The sequence below is a fragment of the Myotis myotis genome, unplaced genomic scaffold (assembly GCF_014108235.1).
Source record: "Myotis myotis isolate mMyoMyo1 unplaced genomic scaffold, mMyoMyo1.p scaffold_m19_p_13, whole genome shotgun sequence".
NCBI classification, from domain to species: Eukaryota; Metazoa; Chordata; class Mammalia; order Chiroptera; family Vespertilionidae; genus Myotis; species Myotis myotis.
In genome coordinates, this window is record NW_023416317.1 from 21,477,133 (window position 1) to 21,498,614 (window position 21,482).

Consider the following 21,482-nt stretch of genomic DNA (forward strand, 5'->3'; position numbering starts at 1 on the left):
TGCAGGGGGCTCCGCTGCCCACTGGCCTCCCGCGCTGCACTGCCACTCGAAATTCCCCGCGCTACCGCGCTACGACAGCAGTCCGCGACGCGCCGGCGGCGTGCGCGGAGCCTGCCGGGAGTTGTAGTACGTGGGCGGAGCGCAGCCCAGATGCTATTACTGCGCATGCGTCAGATTCACCTTTCCAGCCGAAAGTAAATTGGTTAATGGGCCCGCATCGTATTTGTATTTTGACCCTGAATAAATGCCTGTTGAATGTTGGGGAAAGACAGCCGGGAGTCAAACCAAATCCAGACTTCACCAAATCTTTCAAGGTCTAGGCTAGGGGCTAATGCTTTCTCCTTCAGGTTGCCTTCCCCGATTGCTATAACTGCTGTGAGCAAAGGTTTTCATATCTACTATTTCATCTAACCCCATCACAGTACTGCGAGGTAAGCATTATCATTGCCAGCGTACACGAAAGGAAGCTTCCGCTTAAAAACTTGAATAGCGTTTTCTTTTTTTGTTGTTTTTTCAGGATTGAATAGTGTGTTCTTGAGTCACTCAGTGTCATTGTCCAGATTATACAATCAGGACCTCTTTGAATGGGTGCTTTTTATAAAATTAAAATTTTAGTTTTAAGCTGTTCCTTTTCTTAACCACCTTAACATTGTATAACTTTCCAGATAATTCCTATGCTGATACATAGATAAGGTTTTTCCACAAATCCTATATAATAAAAGCCTAATATGCAAATGGACCAAACTGTGGAACAACCTGTCACTATGACATGAACTGACCAACAGGGCGCAGACACTTAATGCAGGAGCTGCCCCAGCCTGCAGGGCCCAGGCCAGCCAAGGTGGGTGCCAGTGCCCCCCTCCCCCCACCCCACCCCCTCCACTCCATCGCCCTACTGGTTGCCCCACAGATCGGCCCTGATCGCCAGCCAGGCCTAGGGACCCTACCCATGCATGAATTTCAGGCCTCTAGTGTTATTATAAATGCAGCTCTGTCAACTTGAGTTTTTCTATATGTTTAGTTAACTATACATCTTGAGACCTCTGGATGTTAATACATATAGCTTTACCTCATTCTTTTTAATAGCTATGTAGTCCATTATCTAGATACACCACAATTTATTTATCTACTCCAATACTGAGGGACATTTAGGTTGTTTCCAATTTTTCACTATTGCCAAGAGTTGCAATGAACACACTATAAATCTTGGCACATTTGAGCCTGGATATCTGGTGGATGACTTCCAACAAATGAAACTATTGGGTTAATTTCTTTAAACTTTTAAACTGTGCTGTGTGATTTTCCAAAAAGGCTGTACCAATACATTTATACTCTCACTAAGTGAGTATAAGAATACCTATTGTCCAAAACTCACCAGTACACCACCCAGCCTCTCTGCTCAACTCAGCTCTCATCCATTGCCCTAAGTGGACCATTGTCAGGTCTCCTGGGTGGCAAGTCAACAGTTATGTTGCTCAGGGTAGCTTGCCACTGCCACCCCTCCTGATCCATGCATGCATTCATTCATTCAGATATTTTTCTAAGTGCTTACCATTGGCACTCAGGCTTCCCTGTGAAGTAGGCAGAGGTGAGGTTGTTATTGCCATTTTATAGACACAGATCCTGAGGCTCAAAGAGGTTACGACTTCAGTCCTTTGGCCTCTCTTCTTAAGGAAACTCTGGCCCCAGAGCCAGAGTTGTACTCCACTGATTTTTCCCAAATACTCACTGGGCAATAATAATAATAATAATAATAGCAGCAGTTGGACAAAGGACTTTAATATATATTATAATAAATAACTGACATTTATTAGGCACTTGTATGCAAAGCATTGTTCTAGGTATTTTTACACATGTTGACTTATTTCAGACTCCAACCAAATGAGAAAAGGGAAGTAACAGGAAAGTTGCTTAGAGCACTCTGCCGGTAAGTGAAAGAGGAAGGATTTGAACTTGGGCAGTGTGGGCTTAAGAGTCCATATTAACCACTGCAGAATATTTTCATAAGGCCCTCATTATGAGAACTAGTTCCATTTTATAGACATGGAAATTGAGTCTCAGAGAGGTGAAGGAACTCATTCAAGATTACGCCGATTGCCAGTGGCAATTTCTAGCCTTGAACCTAGGTCTTTTAACCCCAAACCAGACGGGATCACCCACTGACACTTTACGGAGGAATAATTGAGCAGACAGGGCAGCAGAGCAGAGGTTTGAGGATCTCAGGATGCTGGACCTAGTGGGGCTACAACAGGAAGGTGGAAATAGCAGGGAAAGGGGGAGGAGGCAGTGGGTTTGGATCAGCCAATCAGAAAAGGGTGTGCAAATAAACTCCAGGCTGAGTTAAATGGCTTTGCCTACCTAGATCTGAATGCTGGGCTTGGAGAGACAAAGGAATTGAGACAAAGACCAGGTGCCCCACCTGAGTGCACCAGTAATTGTTCCTTTATGGTACTAGTTGGTTACAAAGTAATTAGGTTTGTAATTAGATGACAAAGAGCTGGGATGTGAGGGAAGAGGAGATGAGAAAAGAAAAAATATAAATGGGAAAGGAAGGAGAGAAAAGAAGGGAAAGAAATACATTCTCTTTTTAAAAATATATTTTATTGATTTTTTTACAGAGAGGAAGGGAGAGAGATAGTTAGAAACATCAATCAGCTGCCTCCTGCACACCTCCTACTGGGGATGTGCCCGCAACCAAGGTACATGCCCTTGACCGGAATTGAACTTGAGACCTTTCAGTCCGCAGCCCAATTCTCTATCCACTGAGCTAAACCGGTTAGGCAAGAAATACATTCTTCCCGTTCAACCATGAAGACAGATTTGGGAGGCATCACTTGTGGGTCCTGGGGTCCAGATCCATCTCCCTGAGTCTGGAGGCCTCCAGGGCAGCACCCAATGCTATTCATCTCTAAGTTCCAGCCACCAGCTGCTCAGTGAGACTGAATGAAAGAGTGAGTGAATCACCGGAATAAGCCCACATTTCCATAAATCTTTCCCTCCCAGGCCGAGCAGTTCTGTTCCTGCTCTTGGCAACAGCACCCACTCAAGACCTGGGAAGAGAAGTCACAGGCACAAGCAGTTCTGAGGGCCCACCTTGAGTCAACAAGGCAGCTGTCTTGCCTTCCCGGGGCATTTATCCACCCCGGGAGCCAATCTCCTCTAACATGCTGCTGTTTCCACGGATATTCTCCTTCTGTAAATCAATAAAGAGACTGTACTTCCTTATTCAGGAGTAAAAACAAAATGTTCCACATAAAAAAGCAGGCTAGTGCTCAGAGGACTCTCCCATGGCACTCAGCACAAAGTGAGGACCCAGGATAGGGCTGCCGGATAAAGTACAGAATGCCAAGGAAATGTGAATTTCAGATAAATAGAAAGCAATTTTTTAATATAAGTACATCCCAAATATTGACCATGATATACATATATTTTTAAATATATTTTCATTGATTTCAGAGAGGAAGGGAGAGGGAGAGATAGAAACATCAATGATGAGAGAGAATCATTGATCAGCTGCCTCCCCCACTCTCCCCACTGGAATAGAGGCTGCAACCCAACCGGGAATCCAACGACCTGCTGGTTCATGGGTTGACACTCAACCACTGAGCCACACCAGCTGGGCTCAATCTCTCTTTCTTGATGTCTTGTATCTGTTTTCTTCAGTGCTGGCTTAATGCTCAAGCAGTCCCCCCCCCCCGCCCCCCCCGCCCCCCCCCCCCCCACACACATACACATGGAGGCAAACAGGGCCTCCAGCCAGAATGATCCAGGCCTACCCTCGTGGAAAAGAAAGCACCTCATTCCCAATAGAACCCAGCAAAAGTGCCAGGGCTGAATCTCATTGGCCAGAGTTGGGTCACATGTCCCATCTTTGAACTAATCACTGTGCCACAGATTGTCTAGGCCTCAGTGTGTGGGTAGGGGCGGATGCCCAAATGAGCAGTGGAGGGCTGTATATAGTAAGAGAGGGAATAAATGCCCATAAACATGCAGATTGCAAAAATAGTTGCAAATTATTCCCCTGCCTGTACCCACACCTCTCTATGATCTGAGTCCTTCCATCAAGAGGTGGACTTATTTTTCAATCCTTCTGTCTGAATCTGGACTTTGCTGTCTTGCTTTGGTCAATGTGACATTAACAAAGGTGATGCAAATAGGGCTGAAAAGTGCCCGAACACTGGCACTTACCCCTGCTCTTGCTGCTCCTGGGAACCTTCTAACCAGCACCATGTGAACAAACCCTAACAATCCTCGTGGATGATGAGAGACAGTTGGCCAAGTCACCTTTATCACCCAGCTGACACTGAGCCACCTACAAGGCATGTGAGTGAGGCCATCCTAGACCACCCACTTCCTTACCACAGAGAGCAGCTCAGCCCGTCCTGACCAGAAAATGGCTCAACACACTCACAGGACACGGTCAGTGTTGAGTATCTTAAGCCACCAGATTTGGGGGTGTTTTGTTATACAGCAATAGGTAACTGCGACAGTGATCTAAAACCACAGTGACCCTCCACCTGAGCCTTCTGCTTGCCTGGGGCTGGCTTGGGAGCCCCCAGATACAGACTTGCTGGAGCCTCAGCCCTGATTGCCCCTCCCCTCCCCGCCCCGCCCATAGCAATCTTTACCTGCTCACTTTGATCCCAATTCCTGTCTCTACTTAGGAGTGCCAGGGGCAGGGCAATCCTTCTCGTGAAAAGCAAGTCCTGTGCGATTCTCCTTGTCTCTGTAGGCTCCAGGCATTTCTCCGTACAAGGAGGCAGCCATCTACCCGGAACCAAGTGAAGGGCGTGCAGCTGAGTTCCTGTGCCAGGGAATCTCCACCATCTGTCATGGTGTCTGGACACCGCTTCCCCGTTCTTTGGCTCTTCAAGGCTATTTAGATCCCCAGGGCCCTGTGCGAGGGTTGAATGTTCCTCTGGGGTTGCTAAAGCAGGTTGCACCTGTTACCTTACAGCACAAACACACTTGCTGTATGCAATTACTTAGTCTCCCCCCTAGACCTTCTGTGTCCTAGCACAGCTGTGAAAGTAGCAGGGGCCCACCAATGCTCACTGGGTGGAACACCTGGAAAGATACCAAATAATGTCTGGCCCAGGGGCTCTGGGGGTCCTGGGACACAGGGAGTGCCTGGGGCTGGGGGAGCAAAGCAACGGACCTTTGAAAGGAGACAGAGTGGAAATTACCAAAGACAGAATTCTCACCAACCAGTCTGTCTGGTTTATGGGGACTAAGAGCACACGACTTAGAGTCACATGGACCTCAATTTGCATCCATGCTCTCCCACTTCCCATGTGATCTGGGATAAGCCACTTACCTTTCAGAACCTCAATTTCCGCTTCTGTGAGATGAGAAGAATAATGCCTACATTGGAGGGCTGTAATGAATACATTTTTAAATTTTTGGAAGCACCTCTCAGGGTGTCCGACACATAATGAGTGGCTGGCTATGGCAGCAGGAGTAATAGTTATAGTTATTGCTGTTATTATCTCTAGGACACCAGAGGGAATGGAGGTTAAGAGCTCTAGCTCGGAAGTCAGGCTGCCGGCGTTCAAATCTCAGCTCTGCCCCACACTAGTACTAGTGCACAGATTGTGGTTCCCACGAAGAGGAACCAGGGCCCCTTGGAGACATGGCTGATCTTAAGCCTTGAGCCCTCAGCATCTTATTGCTCTCAAAATAAGGAAGTTGTAAAAAATAAGGTCAAAAACACAAGAGCCAGCTTGAAGCTGCTCCCCCTGACTTCAGCCCCTGAAAGACCACTGGCTGCAATAGTCTGTGGGAACCTCACGAAATATTTTAAAATCCAGGGATTTCTAATGAGTCTCAGCAGAAGAAGGAAAATCCCTCATTTGCTACTGTTGGAGGTAGTCATTATACCAGCTTCTCACTCTGAACGTTGATAAAGAAGGGGAAAGAATTAACCACATATTCTTTTCCAGAAAGATCTATACTTTAGGGAAATACTAGCCCTTGTAGATGAGAATTTGATCTTAAAAATATAGAAGAAATGATAGAGTTAGAAAAATGGCCATTTTGCATCTTTTAATGAAACATTAGTGTTCCAGGCAATGATCAGCCATGGGGAGAGATTGTTGGGGAACCAGATATTCACCAGGTTCCAAATCATCAAATCACACTTTAGCTTCTGCTTACAGGGAAAATGCAGCTTTTTAATGGAGGGATGAGAGTGAACCCACCTGAACCTATTGGTTAATCTTCTCCAAAAGTGGGTACCAAACAGGGAGTGCCTAGATGAAGGACACATCATCTAGGGAGCATTCTTGCCAAAAATGGTACAGCCGAATCAAATCAAACGTTTAGATCCAACTTTAGTTTATAACAGTGGTTCTCAACCTTCCTAATGCCGCGACCCTTTAATACAGTTCCTCATGTTGTGGTGACCCCCAACCATAAAATTATTTTCGTTGCTACTTCATAACTGTAATTTTGCTACTGTTATGAATCGTAATGTAAATATCTGATATGCAGGATGTATTTTCATTGTTACAAATTGAACATAATTAAAGCATAGAGATTAATCACAAAACAATATGTAATTATATATTCAATATGTGTTTTCTGATGGTCTTAGGCGACTCCTGTGAAAGGGTCATTCGACCCCAAAAGGGGTCACGACCCACAGGTTGAGAACCTCTGGTTTATATGATAATCATGGATGATAGCAACCAGGGAGTTGACAGCTCAAGGAAGCAACCAGACAAACCCTGACTGTGGGGCCTTGTATGAGAAAATGAGCCAGATTCTTCCAGAGGACATGAGGTCACTGTTCTGGAACAAAAAGGATTTAAAAGACATAACCTTGTTACAGCCTTGTTTGGATCCTGATTTCAACAAACCAACCTTTAAAAGACATTTTTGGGAACAATCCATGAAATCTGAATATGAATTAGGTATGACATTATACTGACAAAATATTACTAATTCTATTAGATGTGATAATGGGATTGTCATGTAGAAAAACGTCATATTTAGAGATGTGTGCTGATGTATTTCAGGGTACAATGTCATGATAAAGGTGATTTATTTGAAATTTTAAAAAGATAAAGTAAATTTGAAAAAAGTGTAAATAACTGTTAAGTATAGATGATAGATATAATGGGTTAACTATACTATTCTCCGTATTCTTCTGTAAGTTTGAAATATTTCACAATAAAAATCCGAGATAACTCATCCCACCTGCCATTTTACAGATGGCCACATGGCGACAGTAGAGTATCGGGCTGGGTTTGAGGAAGAAATTCGAAGAGCAATCACCCCATTCATTCTTTATTCTTTTATCTCTTCTCATCTTTGCATTTGACTTCCTAAAGGGCCCTGAGCTGGGCAAATTGAGGACAGAGTCAAATGAACCCCCGCCCCTGCCCTCCTATAGCCACTTGTGTAAATAGTGTATCCAGAAGGGGCAGTCACCAGGAACTTGGGTCCTTGCAGACGTGGGTGTCTCTGTGCTTGAGGTCACTGGAATGGAGGCCTTGGCGGGGCATATCGGAAACAAAGAACTTAACCCAGGGAAGAGGGAAGCTGCCACTTGTGTGAGGTGGCCTCTTGTATGTGCATTCAGATAGATGTACACACTTATCAACTGTATGATCTTGGAAAAGTCCTTTACCTCTTGGAACCTTGTGGGGCTAATAATAGTTCATACCGTATAGCTTTTGTTGAAAAGAAAGGAGTTGGAGAGACAGAAGCTTGTTGACATTGTTGAACACCTGGATCCGGTCCTTCCTGAATCCCGTTTTATTTTCATTCAGATGGAGCAAAAATTATTCCTTTCATTGAAGGCAAGCTGAGTCGGGTGTTTTAGTCCTGACTTAATGCGTTCTCAACAGCATGACGTAAACTAGAAAGAGCCAAGCTATTTATCAGGACATCAAAAACCTATGAGCACCGGTCTAAGTTTGGTTAAAAGAATAGGCATTTGAAGAAGGAAAATCTTGTTCCATAGATAACAGGACTCTGTAAGTTGCCTATAAAAAAGGTCTACAGGTCGGCTCCATGCGTGGGCCACTGATCTCCATATCAGGAAGAATTCCAATAAGCCCTCGGGGGGTGCCGGTGGGGGTGGGGGTGGGGTGGATGTATGGATGAGCAGAGCTGGAAATCCAGAGACAAAATGGCCTGGGGGTATTCGAAGCCCATAAATAATAATAAAATGCCTCCATCTGCGTTATCAGCCCTCAGGTACAGAGAAGCAGGTTCATCATAATCCAGGGCTCCTGACACTGCATCATAGCCCCATACAGTGTTTAAGTCCTCAAGCAGCACTCCAGCCTCCATCATTAAGAAGTAGCTGCAATCTAGAAGCCAGAGATCATTGTTTAACAGCAATAAACAGGACCGAGTAATGCTCCCTGTGGACACCTTTCAAGGGCTTCTCACTGCTCTGACAATACATTCTCACTGTGGCTCACAGGTGCTGCCTATGCCTTCCTCCTTGCCAGCTGTTTTCACATCTCTCACCCCCAGCTCAGCCACACTGGCCTTCTTCAGTCTCACACACCAACCTCTTTCTCACCCCAGAGCCTTTGCCGTGATGTTCGCCCTCCTGGTCACCTCTCCAACCCCACATGGTGGGCTCCTTCTCAGGCTTCTGTTCCCAGTTTCAGCTTCTCCTCAGAGGGACTGTCCCAACCTCCCAGTCTAAAGCAGGAGCTGATATCCTTCCTCCCCACACCCTTGGTGCTTCCTGTTTTGTTGTGGTCATTGTTTGATCTCTAGTAATTGACCATAAAATTCCACAGGGATCTTGGTCCACTTTGCTCATGGCTACAGCCCTGGTACTCACCGGAAGCTTGGCACACAGTAGGTGCTTAAGAATAATTTGTTAAATGAATGAATGACACCCAGAAATGTGATTTTGCTGAAGTACTTAGCCCTCCTCACTCAGAAATGGCATTTCCCCCCAGTTGTGGATGGATGTTCATTTGGTTCATAGATATTTATGGAGCACTTACTATGCTGGGCGCCATACCCTGCGGAGAGAGTGTGACCAAGATAGACAGAAACCCCAATTTTCTGGAGCTTACATTCTAGTTTTGGGGGAGAGAGACAATGCATAAGTAAACAAATAAACAAAGTAAATTTCAGTAATGATAAATGCAATGAGGAAAATAAAACAAATAAGCCCAATGGTGACTGGGGGCAGGGACAGATCTAAACAAGGTGGTCAAAGGAGGCCCCTTTGGCAAAGACATGTGAACAGACACTGTAAGGGAGGGGAGGAGGCGGCAAGGAAAAGAGGCTGGGAAGAGCCTGGCAGGTAGAGGATGAGCAAGGACCAAGGCCCTGAGGTAGGAAGCCCTCAGTGGGTTCCAGGCGAGGAGGGCTCAGGTGGAGAATGCTGAGGAGGAAGGGGTGATAAGCTGAGATGGGCAGGGGCTGGGTCCTGGGGCAGAGGGTGGGGGCTTTGTGGGCCACAGGGCGGGGTTCAGAGATCTGATTCCAGGCCCCTGGGGTGGCTGAGGAAGGTTGCAGGTGAGGCCCAGCACTGGTTCTGTAAGGCATCCTTCCTTTAGCACAGTGGTTCTCAACCTTCCTAATGCCGCGACCCTTTAATACAGTTCCTCATGTTGTGGTGACCCCCAACCATAAAATTATTTTCGTTGCTACTTCATAACTGTAATTTTGCTACCGTTATGAATCGTAATGTAAATATCTGATATGCTATATGTGTTTTCCGATGGTCTTAGGCGACCCCCGTAAAAGGGTCGTTCGACCCCCAAAGGGGTTGCAACCCACAGGTTGAGAACCACTGCTAGCGTCTGCTTCTTGAACCCAGGCTGGACCTCTGTTCTGGAGTGGCTGGGAAGGCCGGGGGCGCTCTCACCCCCTCCCTGCCTCTTCTTCCAGTCCTTTATTTAAACACAACCGCCCTCGCAGCGACAGGAAAGCTGCCACTCCTGCGGCTGCTGCTGGTCTCTTCTGCACTCTGCCCACCTCCCACACCATCCTTTCCACAACCTTCGCTGGGAAAGCCCTTCTGATGGTCTCTCCAGGGGTGAGTCCCTGTGGCTGCACACGTTGAGGCAGTGGCAGGGCCATTTCTAGGCTTCTCCCACTAAGCACACACACCCTTTCTCAGCCGTGGTCAGCAAACCGTGGCTCTTTGGCCCCCTGAGTGTGGCTCTTCCACAAAATACCACGTGCGGGCGCGCACGTACAGTGCGATTGAAACTTCGTGGCCCATGCGCAGAAGTCGGTATTTTGTGAAAGAGCCACACTCAAGGGACCGAAGAGCTGCATGTGGCTCGTGAGCCGCGGTTTGCCGAGCCGCCGTTTGCTGACCACTGCGAGTCCAGGGGATCGATATGAAATGCTCACTCGTGTCAGAGGCAGGACACTGAATCCATCCTGGCAGCAGCAGACCACCCATCTGCACCACTGCTGCCCTGTGCCTGGCACAAGGCCCCTGAGGGAGGGGTCTTGGGACAAACATGCGCAGACCAGTGAACCTCACAGTTCCACCCTGTCCTCTGCTCAGATCATGCCCAGGGGCCTGTCCAGGCCTGGGGTGTGGGGAAGAACGGCAAACATCCACCTCCAGAGTGAGACTAAGTGGGACCCCAGCTCCAACTTCCTGGCAGTGTGTCCTTTGGCAAGTTACTTACCCTCTGTGCCATTTCCTCATACGTACATCGGGCAGTCCCGCTTTGTAGGGTGGTCCATAGGATTGCTGAGTTGGCTTTTACATGTGAAAGGGCTCCGGAGGATGCCTGGAAGCTAGTGAACATGTTGGCTATTACTACTCTTTCCTCTTTTCCCATTTTATTGCAAGAAACAGACACCCACTCCGTTGGCACCGAGGAAGGGCATTGAGTGTAAGGTCTCCCAAAGAAGAAGAGGCTCTGGGATAGGTACACAGTATTGGAACCTGGAATTAGCCAGAGGCTTCCGTTGAGCGTCAAGTGGTTACAGGTGGGAATAATGGGTTCCCTGAGGCTGGCAGGAGACCTCGTAATCCTCTGCAAAGGGGCCCCTGCATGAAGATCTTCCAGAGGGTTCACCAGAAAGGAAGGGTCTTGGAACTTCCTTTGATTGTGGCAGGTAAGCCACAATCAAGTTACCTTAATCGTGAGCTCCTGCCGCCAACCCTGGTGTATTGAGCATGCTCAGTGACAGGCCCTACAGTGAACTTGGAAAGAGCATGACTTTGGAGTCACATAGACTCCAATTCTGGCTCCTTCACTTCCTAGCCTAGCCTTGGGTGAGCCACTAAACCTCTCAGAGCCTCAGTTTCCTCATCTGCAGATTGGGGTTTAAGAAGGGCACTGAGCTTGGTCAGTGTGACTCAATGATTGAGCATCGACCTATGAACCAGGAGGTCATGGTTCCAATCCCGGTCAGGGCACGCGCCCAGGTTGTGGGCTCGATCCCCAGTGGGGGGTGTGCAGGAGGCAGCCTATCAACGATTCTCTTTCATCATTGATACTTGCATCTTTCTCTCTCCCTCTCCCTTTCTCTCTGAAATCAATAAAAATATATTTTTTAAATTTTATAAAAAAAGCACTTACCTTCAACAGCTGTTTTGAGAATTTGATGAGAAAATGCATGTAAAAGGCTTAATCTAGTACCTGGGGCAGAAATGTGATCAGTAAACACTTCACACACACACACACACACACACACACACACACACAAAAACAACAACAACAAAAAACAACCAAACCCAAAACATATGTTAAAAACAAGAACAACACAGTCCTAGGGGCTCTATCACATGTGTGTAGACAACGAATGCCAAAACACTGCATTTGCCTTCACACTGGAAGTCAGTATCCTGTGGCCTCGTGTGTGATGTTTAAACGTTTGAAGGCCTTCCCTCTGCAGACAGCTCCTCCCACTTGCCTTTGCTTTGACACTTCCAGCTCTGTTTGCAGGGGACACCCCACAGTCGCCTCCTCCCGTCAGCTCTGTGGTTGAAGCAGTCCTCCTTGGAAGCTTGCTCTGGGAGAAGCACGCACACAGTGTGGACTCGGGGGTTGGAACACCCCTCCGGGATCCCCCCCCCCCCGCAACCCGCAATGGGCCACCTCACCCTTTCAAAAAGCCATCAGAGCGTGTGTTTGAGAAAAGTTAAGCTGTTTTATTTCACAGGATAGCTCCACATCAAACCAGCAGGCACCATCAGAATATGCGACAGAGGATCCAATCAGACACTCTATAGGACGGGCGTTGGCTGTAAGGTAGAGAAACAATATCTGGGAGAGGGCAGCACTTCTCATCACGTGGGGACAAGCAACCAGCAATTTCCGAGGGTGGTTTCAATTTTTTTTTTTCCTGACACAGTTTGGGGAGGAGGGAAACCAAAGGAAACAAAATAGACCAGCCACTCTGAAGCAATCAGAACCAAGCCTATTGCCAAACCGTGTAAACAGCCACACTGCCGGGAGCCAGGGCCCAGCAGGAACTCCAGCAGAGCCTTGGTCTAAGGAAGGCGGAGTGCGTTCTGCTTGTTCTGGTCCAGGAAACAGCTTTGTTAGGGACAGTTCACACAGAAAGGAGGTGTCAGCGAGGGGCAGCGCTGGCCATTCGGCCAGTCCCAGAGGACGGGACAGCGGGACACTGGCAGATCAACCTCGGAGAGGCCAGGAGCACTCCGACCTGACAGCAGGTCCCTTCGCTCAGCTCCCCTGGCAGTTAGGGTATGTGGGGAATTCTCTACACGAGAGAGGAGACCCCAGAGAACCGGGGAAGTTGACATGAAACGTCAGCATTAGCTCTGCATAGCAGAAAATCAGCTAAGCAACACCTCGGCTCACCCCTTCCTGCCTTTTCCTCCCTGCCGACCGCCAAGCCCAACAGGGCCCGCCCACCATGGCTGTGAGCCAACCACTCCTCTTTCCGGGTTTCTCGGGAGAATGAGGCATTTGCTCATGTGTAAAACCTTCTGGATGTGTGAAAAGTGAGGACTAGGAAGACCGAGAGGAAGAACCGTTACGTCAGTCCTTATGGTTTCCCATCAGCCAAGGATGTGCGCTGAGTGCCAAGTAACGACCAGGTCACAGGAAGTCCCTTGCATTGATGCTTCCTGAATGAGGAAGAAACGTACCCACCAAGGCACTCCAAGGGCCTCCAACAGAGGAGCCAGCCCCGCATCAAGGCCCTTCCCCACGCCGGCTCCCTCTGTGCATCGCAAACCAGTTCTGAAGGGTTTATAAGGCAGATCTCTGAACTGCTGGTTCCAGCCGTGGCCAAAGGTTGGCTCCATTTCCCTGTGTCTCTTCCCACTCGGATTTCTTCGTTGAATAGAAACCTGTTAGCCCTTGGGAATCCACTTCTCTCCTGCTCCTCGGCCTGGTGACCTCAGAGGACAGACTCCCAAGTCTAATGCCCAAGCTTACATATCCCTCCCATTGGTGCTCTGTCCGGGTTCAAAGGCGCTTCAAGGTGAGAAATCGTTAGCACTGAAAACAAGGAAAGGCAAGAATTTTTCATAGAATCCCACAGCTCAGAGCAGCTCTTCAAGAGGAAAGGAAAGGAGAGAGGGAGAGTAGGGTAGGAAGCACGGCTTGTTCTCAATTTTATCCGAGAAAGGTCTTTAGCGGCGACTGGGCCCCGGGGCCCAGGAAACTAGACCAGGAAGGAATTGTCTTTGGTCAGTTTTAAATGAACATCTTGCTGGTTCATTCCTAAAATAGACTGAACATCGGTTACACATAAAGACAAAAGGCCTGACCTCAGGATAAGTCGAAGGTTAAGAAATCATTCTGTGAAAAGCAAAAAATAATTTAAAAAAAAAATGCCCGTTATCGACAAACTGATCAGCACAGCTTTCAGTAATGGTGATGAACGAGTAGGCAAACGCCACCTCCCCTTGTACAATTGGTTATATCGAGGACTACGAGCTAGGTTACTACATTTCCCCCACACTCACTGTACAGTTAGGTTTCTCCTATTGGTTTTTTACATTGAACTATCTACTAGGTGCAAAGATTTGGTGAGTGGCATTGGCTATAATTTAATTGTCGCCTTTTTTAAAATTACGATTTCACATTTTAACAGTTACTTTCCAGCATTTAAGCAAAGACAGCAATATATAGTGGACTAACACAGGCAGGAGTCAGGAAGAGAATGCCAGCGCTCAGTGACCGTGGGTGGGGCTGGGTGCCTGTGGAGGGACCGAGACATGCAGAGTGCCAGATGAGGAAGTGGGGGGTGCGGGTAGGGGATGCAGGAACGTATTTTTCCATTTGGTTCTGCGACAAGGCTCAGATTTGGGGCTGGATGAGTGAGGTGTGAGCTTTTCTAAATGTGAACTCATCAGCCTTTTCCCAATGGAAAAACAGGTGCTTAAAGAACACAGCTACAGCTCTGCCTTCAGATAATTCAGTGAAAGGCAGGTCCATTCTCAGGAAAGAAAAATGAAGTTGGTCAATTCAGAGGAAAAGCCACATGGTTGGACTGGTGTTATGTAGATCAGGCACCAGGTCTGTCAACTCAAATTTTCTCTTTATGTCTGGTAGTCCTGGCAGAGAATGCTACATTTTTCTCAGGAGGCAACTACATTTAAGGTCTGGTAGTATCTGTGGGGTAAGAATGGGATATCTTGTACCCTGGCTGGACAGGAGAGGATCCTTGCAAATAAATGACTTCCGCGCCTGACATGACCCCTGCTCTCAGACACCCACTAAATTATGAGCATGGCACAGCCTTGCTTTCTTTTCTAAGCTGTACAATGGGGATATTTTCTTACTGCCCACAAAGGTGCTTGCTCTGAGGTGCTTTCATTTCCAGGAGCTAAGAGAACAGTTGGTTCTAGGCAAAACAAGGAAAGGTCAAGCTTGTGATTGCCTCTCCTTGCCATTCTTTTTGGAGCCTTGCTTGCTTCTTCCTTTCCACTGTGTGCTCTCAATGTCAATCCTCAGGTGAGGCAGAAGGGCTTGCCACTCCCACACACCCAAGGATTAGTGACTCAATGGGTCCCTCCCTCTGGGGGTCACCTTTTTGCGGAAGACCAGAGGACAAGGCAAAATTCATCTAATGGGGTGAAATGATATCGATGGAATTTCGAGCATTTGTAGGTGATATATCTGTAGGGCTGTGCTTGGGGATCTTATGAAGCTGGTAGGAAAATTCCACTGCCTACTCTCAAAAGCCATTAGGAGGTTTCAAAAAGGTCTCGGGTGGTTTTTAGGCTAAAAGACCTACCTTGCTAATGACAATAAAAAGAATAATCGTGTTGGCACAGTGCTTTCTAAACAGCTTACTCCTTTACATTCCATCCTTATTATCTTCATTTTACGGAGCAGGAAACTGAGACTCACTGAGGTGCAGGGACATGCCAGAGTCCCACAGCTCCCAAGTGGTGGGCGCTGGGACACACAGGACTTTTTATTCCAAACCACAGCCATGGGCATGCTCAGAGGCCTTGAGAACGAGATGAAGCGTGAGAAGAATAGGGAGGAAACCCTTGGCTTGGCATGAAGGTGGTGAATAAAAGTGGTCCCGTTGGAATCTAACTCATCTGTGTTCCATTATCCATAAACAGCCATCTCTGGAAAACCAGGAGATGCAAAGAGGAAGCAAAAGAGAACGGAACGAGGGTGATCCAGAGGCCCTTTCCCAGCCAAGAGGTGAAAGCCCTGCTCATGTACTTGATGATCACACCCCCAATTCTTTCACCATGTTTTCGCTTACATCAAATGCTCTGGAGAAGGCAGGTGAAGGGGAAGGGAAGGGCGAGAGGGAAGCTATTTCACTTGCATAAACTCAACAGAAGCATCCTCTGGGACAGGAAGTGCCAAGGACCGCCCCTCCCCAGCCCTGGGCACTTACGGTTCATGCACTTCGTGCAAGAGGCACCAGCCAAAGTGCATCATGGCCTGATTTTTAATGAAAACGATGTGACTCAGAACCTCCTTGCCTGTTTAGTTCCACATCTGACACAGTATAATTAGTAGAAAGAGGAAAGGAAAAAAATTAAATACTTTTAAAATTGTATAAGTTAAACCTCTATAGTTACCAGAAATATTCCTACGGCGTTTCTAGGTTTTGAAGTGTTCCATACCACTGTGGTTTTATTATTTTTTTCCCCTTTTCCCAACCACACATAATACTGTGCTACGATGGGGCTTAGGTTCTCACTACCCCCTTTTCTACGTACAAACACGATGCCGTGGTCAGGGGTCTTACTGCCAACGTCCTCCCATGCCTTTGGGGGGACAGTTGGTCCTTGGCCTTCAGGTGGAAAGGCAGGGTCTCTGGGTTGGACGGGGGGGGTTCCCCACCTCTAGGAGCAGCCTGCGTGGGGACTGTCTGCCCCACCCTTCATGTAGGGGCAGACGGTTCTGGAAGGCCACGACTTCTGGAGACGGTGGGAGACTGTGTTTGTTTTTCTGCAGCTTAGTGGTATATTGCTTCATTCGCAGTTACTGTGGGCCTCTAAGTTCTCCCAGAAAAGTCCCTGCAAATCCCACCAAATAACAGCGGGAGATGTTTGGTGGCATGGGTCTGAGGTAAATCTAAGTTTTGTAAAAAGAAAAAGGAGATCCTATATACATTTAGTATGTGTCCCGATCTAGTATATGTATATAGATGCATAAATATATATATGTACACACACCTACAGACACATACATACATATGTGTATATATGCACACATATACATACATACACACATATTTATGTATGTAGAGAGAATGTCGAGAATCGTTTTCCAGTGACGATATGCCGGCGAAGCCATTGACCATGTTGCCACAACCACAGGACACGCTCTAGCTGGGGCTGCTCTGCTCCCGCGCCTGCTCCAGCTCCAGCTCCAGCTCCAGCTCCAGCTCCAGCTCCAGCTCCAGCTCCAGCTCCAGCTCCTGCTCCTGCTCCTCTGGCCTCCGTCACGTCACACCCGCGAGCTGGATGGAGCTGCTGCCCGCGCTAGGCCTCAGCTCTGCACAGACATTCTTTCAGGCGGACCTCTGGCCCCGCCCGGTGAGGCCAGGAGCACTGGGAAGGGTGTGGAAGTCACAGAGGCCCCCCGGCCATGGTGCGCCCCAGCGGCCAGGGCAGCGCCGCCCCAGCCTGCGGGTCACATGGTGCCCGACTTGTCCGCTGAGCTGTTGGGGAACATCTTCTCGGTGGGCGTCACGGCCGGGCTGCCCACCCCTGAGCTGCTGCTGCTGCTGGACCGGTGCTGGACCGTGGGCCGCACGGGCCGCACGGGGGGCGGGCGCAGCTGGGCGCCGGCCAGGCGGGCGGACAGCGCGGGCTTGAAGGTGGTCATCATCTCTGCGGAGGAGCTGCAGCCGCGGCGCACGGCGGCGTCGGGGTCGCGGATGACGATGGTGTGCAATGGGCTGGCGGGCTCCGAGCTGACCGGGCCGGGCGGGTTCTTCAGGGGCTCCAGGGTGTCCAGCACCACGTCTGGCGCCTGCTTGACCGTGTTCTGCCTCTCGAGTTCCCGCAACTCGTGCAGAGCCGTGCTCATAGTCTTCTCTATGTCCTGGGGGCAGAGAGAGCTCTGGTCAGCACCCTTCCTGGGCAGCGTGGGGGCGTCTGAGGGAGGTTGCCCCAGGGGCCAATGGCTGGGGTGGAGACTGAATCCCCAGGGTGTCGCCAGTTGGGGAACCCACATGGTGGTGGCCTGCACACTGTCTGAACAGGGAGCTGACAATTAGGGCAAGTCAGACTGCTAGCTAAGAAAGGCCAGCTCTGCAGCCAAACAGACATGGGTTCAAGGTCTGGCTCTGCCACTTCTTTGCTGCATGACTTGGACAAGTCACCTCAGCTCCCTGAGCCTCAGATTACAGATCATTAGAAGACAGACCTCGGGGCTGGATGAGTATGAAATGATATGGTCCCTGTGAAGAGCAAGGCCTGACCCCTGGCACACATTAAGCGGCACAAAGCACCAAGCCAAGCCCTGCCCCGAATAATTCAGTTCATCCCCACACGTATCAGGTAGGAACTACCATTAAGCTCATTGCACACAGAGGATGGGGAAGCTCAGGCTGGTTAAGTAACTTGCCCAAGGTCACACAGCTCCTTAATAGCACAGTCTAAGTCTCAACCCAGGTTGTCTGTCTCCAAAGTCCACGTCACTAACCATTATTATTATTTTAAAAAATCCTTGCCCATAGGAAAATTCCTTGGAGGTTAAATATCAGAATGTTCACCTCAAAGTGATGGGACTGTTACTTTCTTCTGTTATAATCAGAAACTTTTGATTTTTTTAAAATAGAGGTCCTATAAAGCAACAAAAATCCGTATCTGCCTACGTAATTTCCGGGGACGTTTTAATATTTAAGCTCATATGGAGGAGAGTGCTCTGAATGACACAGAGCGAGGTCAAGGCTGGCTCAGCCCTGCCTCTTCCAAGGCCTCTGTTCCCCTTCCAGCCAGTAGGGGGTGCTGGAGCTGGAAGTCAGCATTTAACTTAGGAGCCCTAGGCGAGGACTTTTGAGCAAAGACTCCTTTGCCACTTGCAAGTCTCAGTTGCTCAGCACCATACTTTGTTCATCTGCTGAAAGCCCACAGGTTTATTGTGAAGATGGAATGAGATAATGGATGTAATGAAGCTTTGTAAACTGCCAGACAGTGGTTTTTAAAGTCCCTTTAGCCAGAGTCCTTGGTTCACATCAAGCACATGAGAGGAGCTGCTCAGGCTGAGCTGGGCCAGAGCACCACGGACTGGGCCACTGAGGGGACAATTAAGGATACTGCTTAAAACCACCATTGGAAGGTCTGTGCACAGCCTCAGAAACAATGATGACTATTAAGACTCGCTGCTTTTCTGCCCAGGGGCAAATCTGGAAAATCTGCAGGTCTGGTCAGACCAATGGGGTTGGAGCCTGGGTATGTCCTGGCTGCCCCTCTCCATACCCACTTCTTTTATCTCCACCTTTCCTCCCGTTAGCAGGTGGCCTAATGCCTGTCCTGGGCCCCTATGACACCCTCCAGTCTGGCCACAATCAAGGTCCCAGATATCCTTTTTAAGCTCTGTTGAGAGCTATTGATAACTAGCTAATGGCTAATTAGCTAATCCTATATAATAAAAGCCTACCTAATACGCTAAGTGTCCGGTCGACAGGTCAGCTGTTCAACCAATTAAAGCATAATATGCTATTGATATGCTAAGGCCACTCAACTGCTCTCTATGATGTGCACTGACCACCAGGGGGCAGAGTCAATCGGTCGACCAGTCACTATGATGTGCACTGACCACCAGGGAGCAGACGCTCCAGCCAGTAAGTTAGCTTGCTGCTGGGGTCCAGCCGATCAGGACTGAGCAAGATGGGCCAGACACACCCTGGAGCCCTCCCGTGGTCCCTCCCCAGCTGGCCAACCTCCTGCATCCTTCTCCAGCCCCAATCGTGTACCAGTGGGGTCCCTCGGCCTGGCCTGCACCCTCTTGCAATCCGGGACCCCTCAGGGGATGTCAGAGAGCCAGTTTCAGCCCGATCCTGCAGGCCAGGCCGAGGGACCTTACTGGTGCATGAATTCATGCACCAGGCCTCTAGTCTCTATATATATATATAAAAGCCTAAGCAACTGGCCAACCCGTCAGTAGCTATGACACACAATGACCACCAGGGTGCAGACGCTCAATGCACAGGCATGGAAACATGGAACAGACTGATGAATCTCAGAGGGAAGGGGGGAGTTGGGAAGAGATTAATGAAAGATCTTATATGCATACTAGAGGTCGAGTGCACAGATTCATGCCCCAGTGGGTCCCTCGACCTTGCCTGTGGAGATCGGGCCAAAACCAGGTCTCCAACATCCCCCGAGGGGTCCTGGATTGCGAGAGGGTGCAGACCAGGCTGAGGGAGCCCACTGTTGCACGAATCTGTGCACTGGGCCTCTAGTATTAACATAAAGCTAGTATTAGCTTTTAGCCTTCCCCATAATACTGGCTCCTTTAAGAAGGGGCCTTTGGGCCTTTACCTACAGGATTAGCTGTGGGGGATTTTCTGCATGAGGGGAGAGAGGGTAGTCTCTCCCCATCTTTGCCTTCTCCCAACCCTGCAGGAATAAAGTCTACTTTCAACATGCCACTCTGCTTAAATTAACTCCTCTATTAACTTCATTACTCTTTGTTTGCTCTACTCCAGTGTGAGCTGAAAGGTAAAACTTCAATAAATAAAGTGCAATTATCGCCCCTCCACCACCATCCCTCCCACCACTACCACTCTACCCTGGCAGAGTGTGAGCCAGAAAGACAGAAAGCTCAGAGAAAGATCAGATGAGTAGTTTAGGCAGGAGCCTGGCATTAGTCTGAGGGGTGAGCCATAATCTCCAGAGTGGAGCTGCAGAGGGGTGCTGGCGGGTGATGGACTTCCAGGGGGTGGGATAGGAAAGGAGTACTTTTCAGCTCCTCACAGATTACATCTTCCCACTTTGGATGGCAGTGTAGAAAGTTCCCCAAACACCTCTTCACTGGGTTCAAATCTAAGTCCTAAAGGGTATTTTGAGACCAGAGAATTTCTAGTAACTCCATTGACCACTTGGTATTTCCTTGCCACGGCTCCTTTATATAGTCTGAGAAGGCAGCGCCAATACTGAGCTGGCTGGAGGCCATCTAGTGCCCCTTTTGGCTATTTACATATTATCTACCGTGCTTTCCCATTTCACCTCTGTCCATGAAAGGAGCTTTTGAACGGCAGCTATCAAATTAGAGAGTGTGTAGGTATGTTTACAAAGGGAGAAAAATGCATAAAGCATTTCCCAAGTGTGTTCATTCTGTAGGCTTGTCTTATGAATGTGCTGTGAATAAAGCTCAAAGAAGTCTGGGTGTGCCCTCTTCTCTTTTTGGAGATTCATAATACACATACTTCAACATACTTAAAGGTTCTAAGAAATCTTGTAGACAAGGCATTCAACTTTGTCAGACAGGAATTTCCCAAAGTTGGTTGACAACAAAACACATCTCCCCTCTCCCTCCATTAGCATCCTGTGAACTAGTCTGCTGTGGGAGCTACTTTTGGAAACACTGGCCTAGACTGCACTGCATTTGATTGTTTATGTTAAGGGCTCTGGCCCTTGGGGAGCTCACTCCCCATCCTGGCTCTTAATAGAGCTTCAGGTAGTGGTGGATGCTAGGTGATGCTCCCCAAGGGGACAGCCTTCAAGGATGGAAGGACAAGCAGGTCTTCCTCTGCGGGACTATGCCAAAGTGCTGATCTTCAGGTGTCCCTCAAGAGTGGGCATCAGGACATGGGGCCCAGCTAGACCCTGTGGGTGTGACCAGGAGTTCTAGCTGCTGGATGAGTTGTTTCTGCATTGGTTTTCCCCGGGGAAACTTTCCTGGTCTCCTTTAGAGCACAGCCCCCAAACCCACAACTTTCCCCTTCCCCTTGTACCAGGGATTCAAATACCACTCTCTAAGGAGCAATTCTCACAGCCAAGAAGGTTCTGGCTGCATCCTCCCTTCCAGCGTCAGCTGTTTATTCCACCTAACCTCTGTATATTGGGTCATATCCCCACCCCCCACCCCAGCGTCAGCCATTTATTCCCCCTATCCTCT

General features: G+C 48.6%; 1 protein-coding gene across 4 annotated transcripts in view; it reads right to left on the minus strand.

The window, feature by feature from the left end:
- Positions 1-12,085: 12,085 nt before the first annotated feature.
- The window catches only part of SRGAP3 (SLIT-ROBO Rho GTPase activating protein 3), a 226,989-nt gene continuing 217,592 nt past the window's right edge, over positions 12,086-21,482 (minus strand). For 3 of the 4 annotated variants that reach the window (XM_036332041.1, XM_036332040.1, XM_036332039.1), the window contains one exon: positions 12,086-17,459. In XM_036332041.1, coding sequence (XP_036187934.1) covers positions 17,046-17,459 — 414 coding nt within the window. In that variant the 3' untranslated portion in view covers positions 12,086-17,045. The remainder of the gene's footprint in view (positions 17,460-21,482) is intronic. The other variant, XM_036332043.1, reaches the window with a different exon arrangement.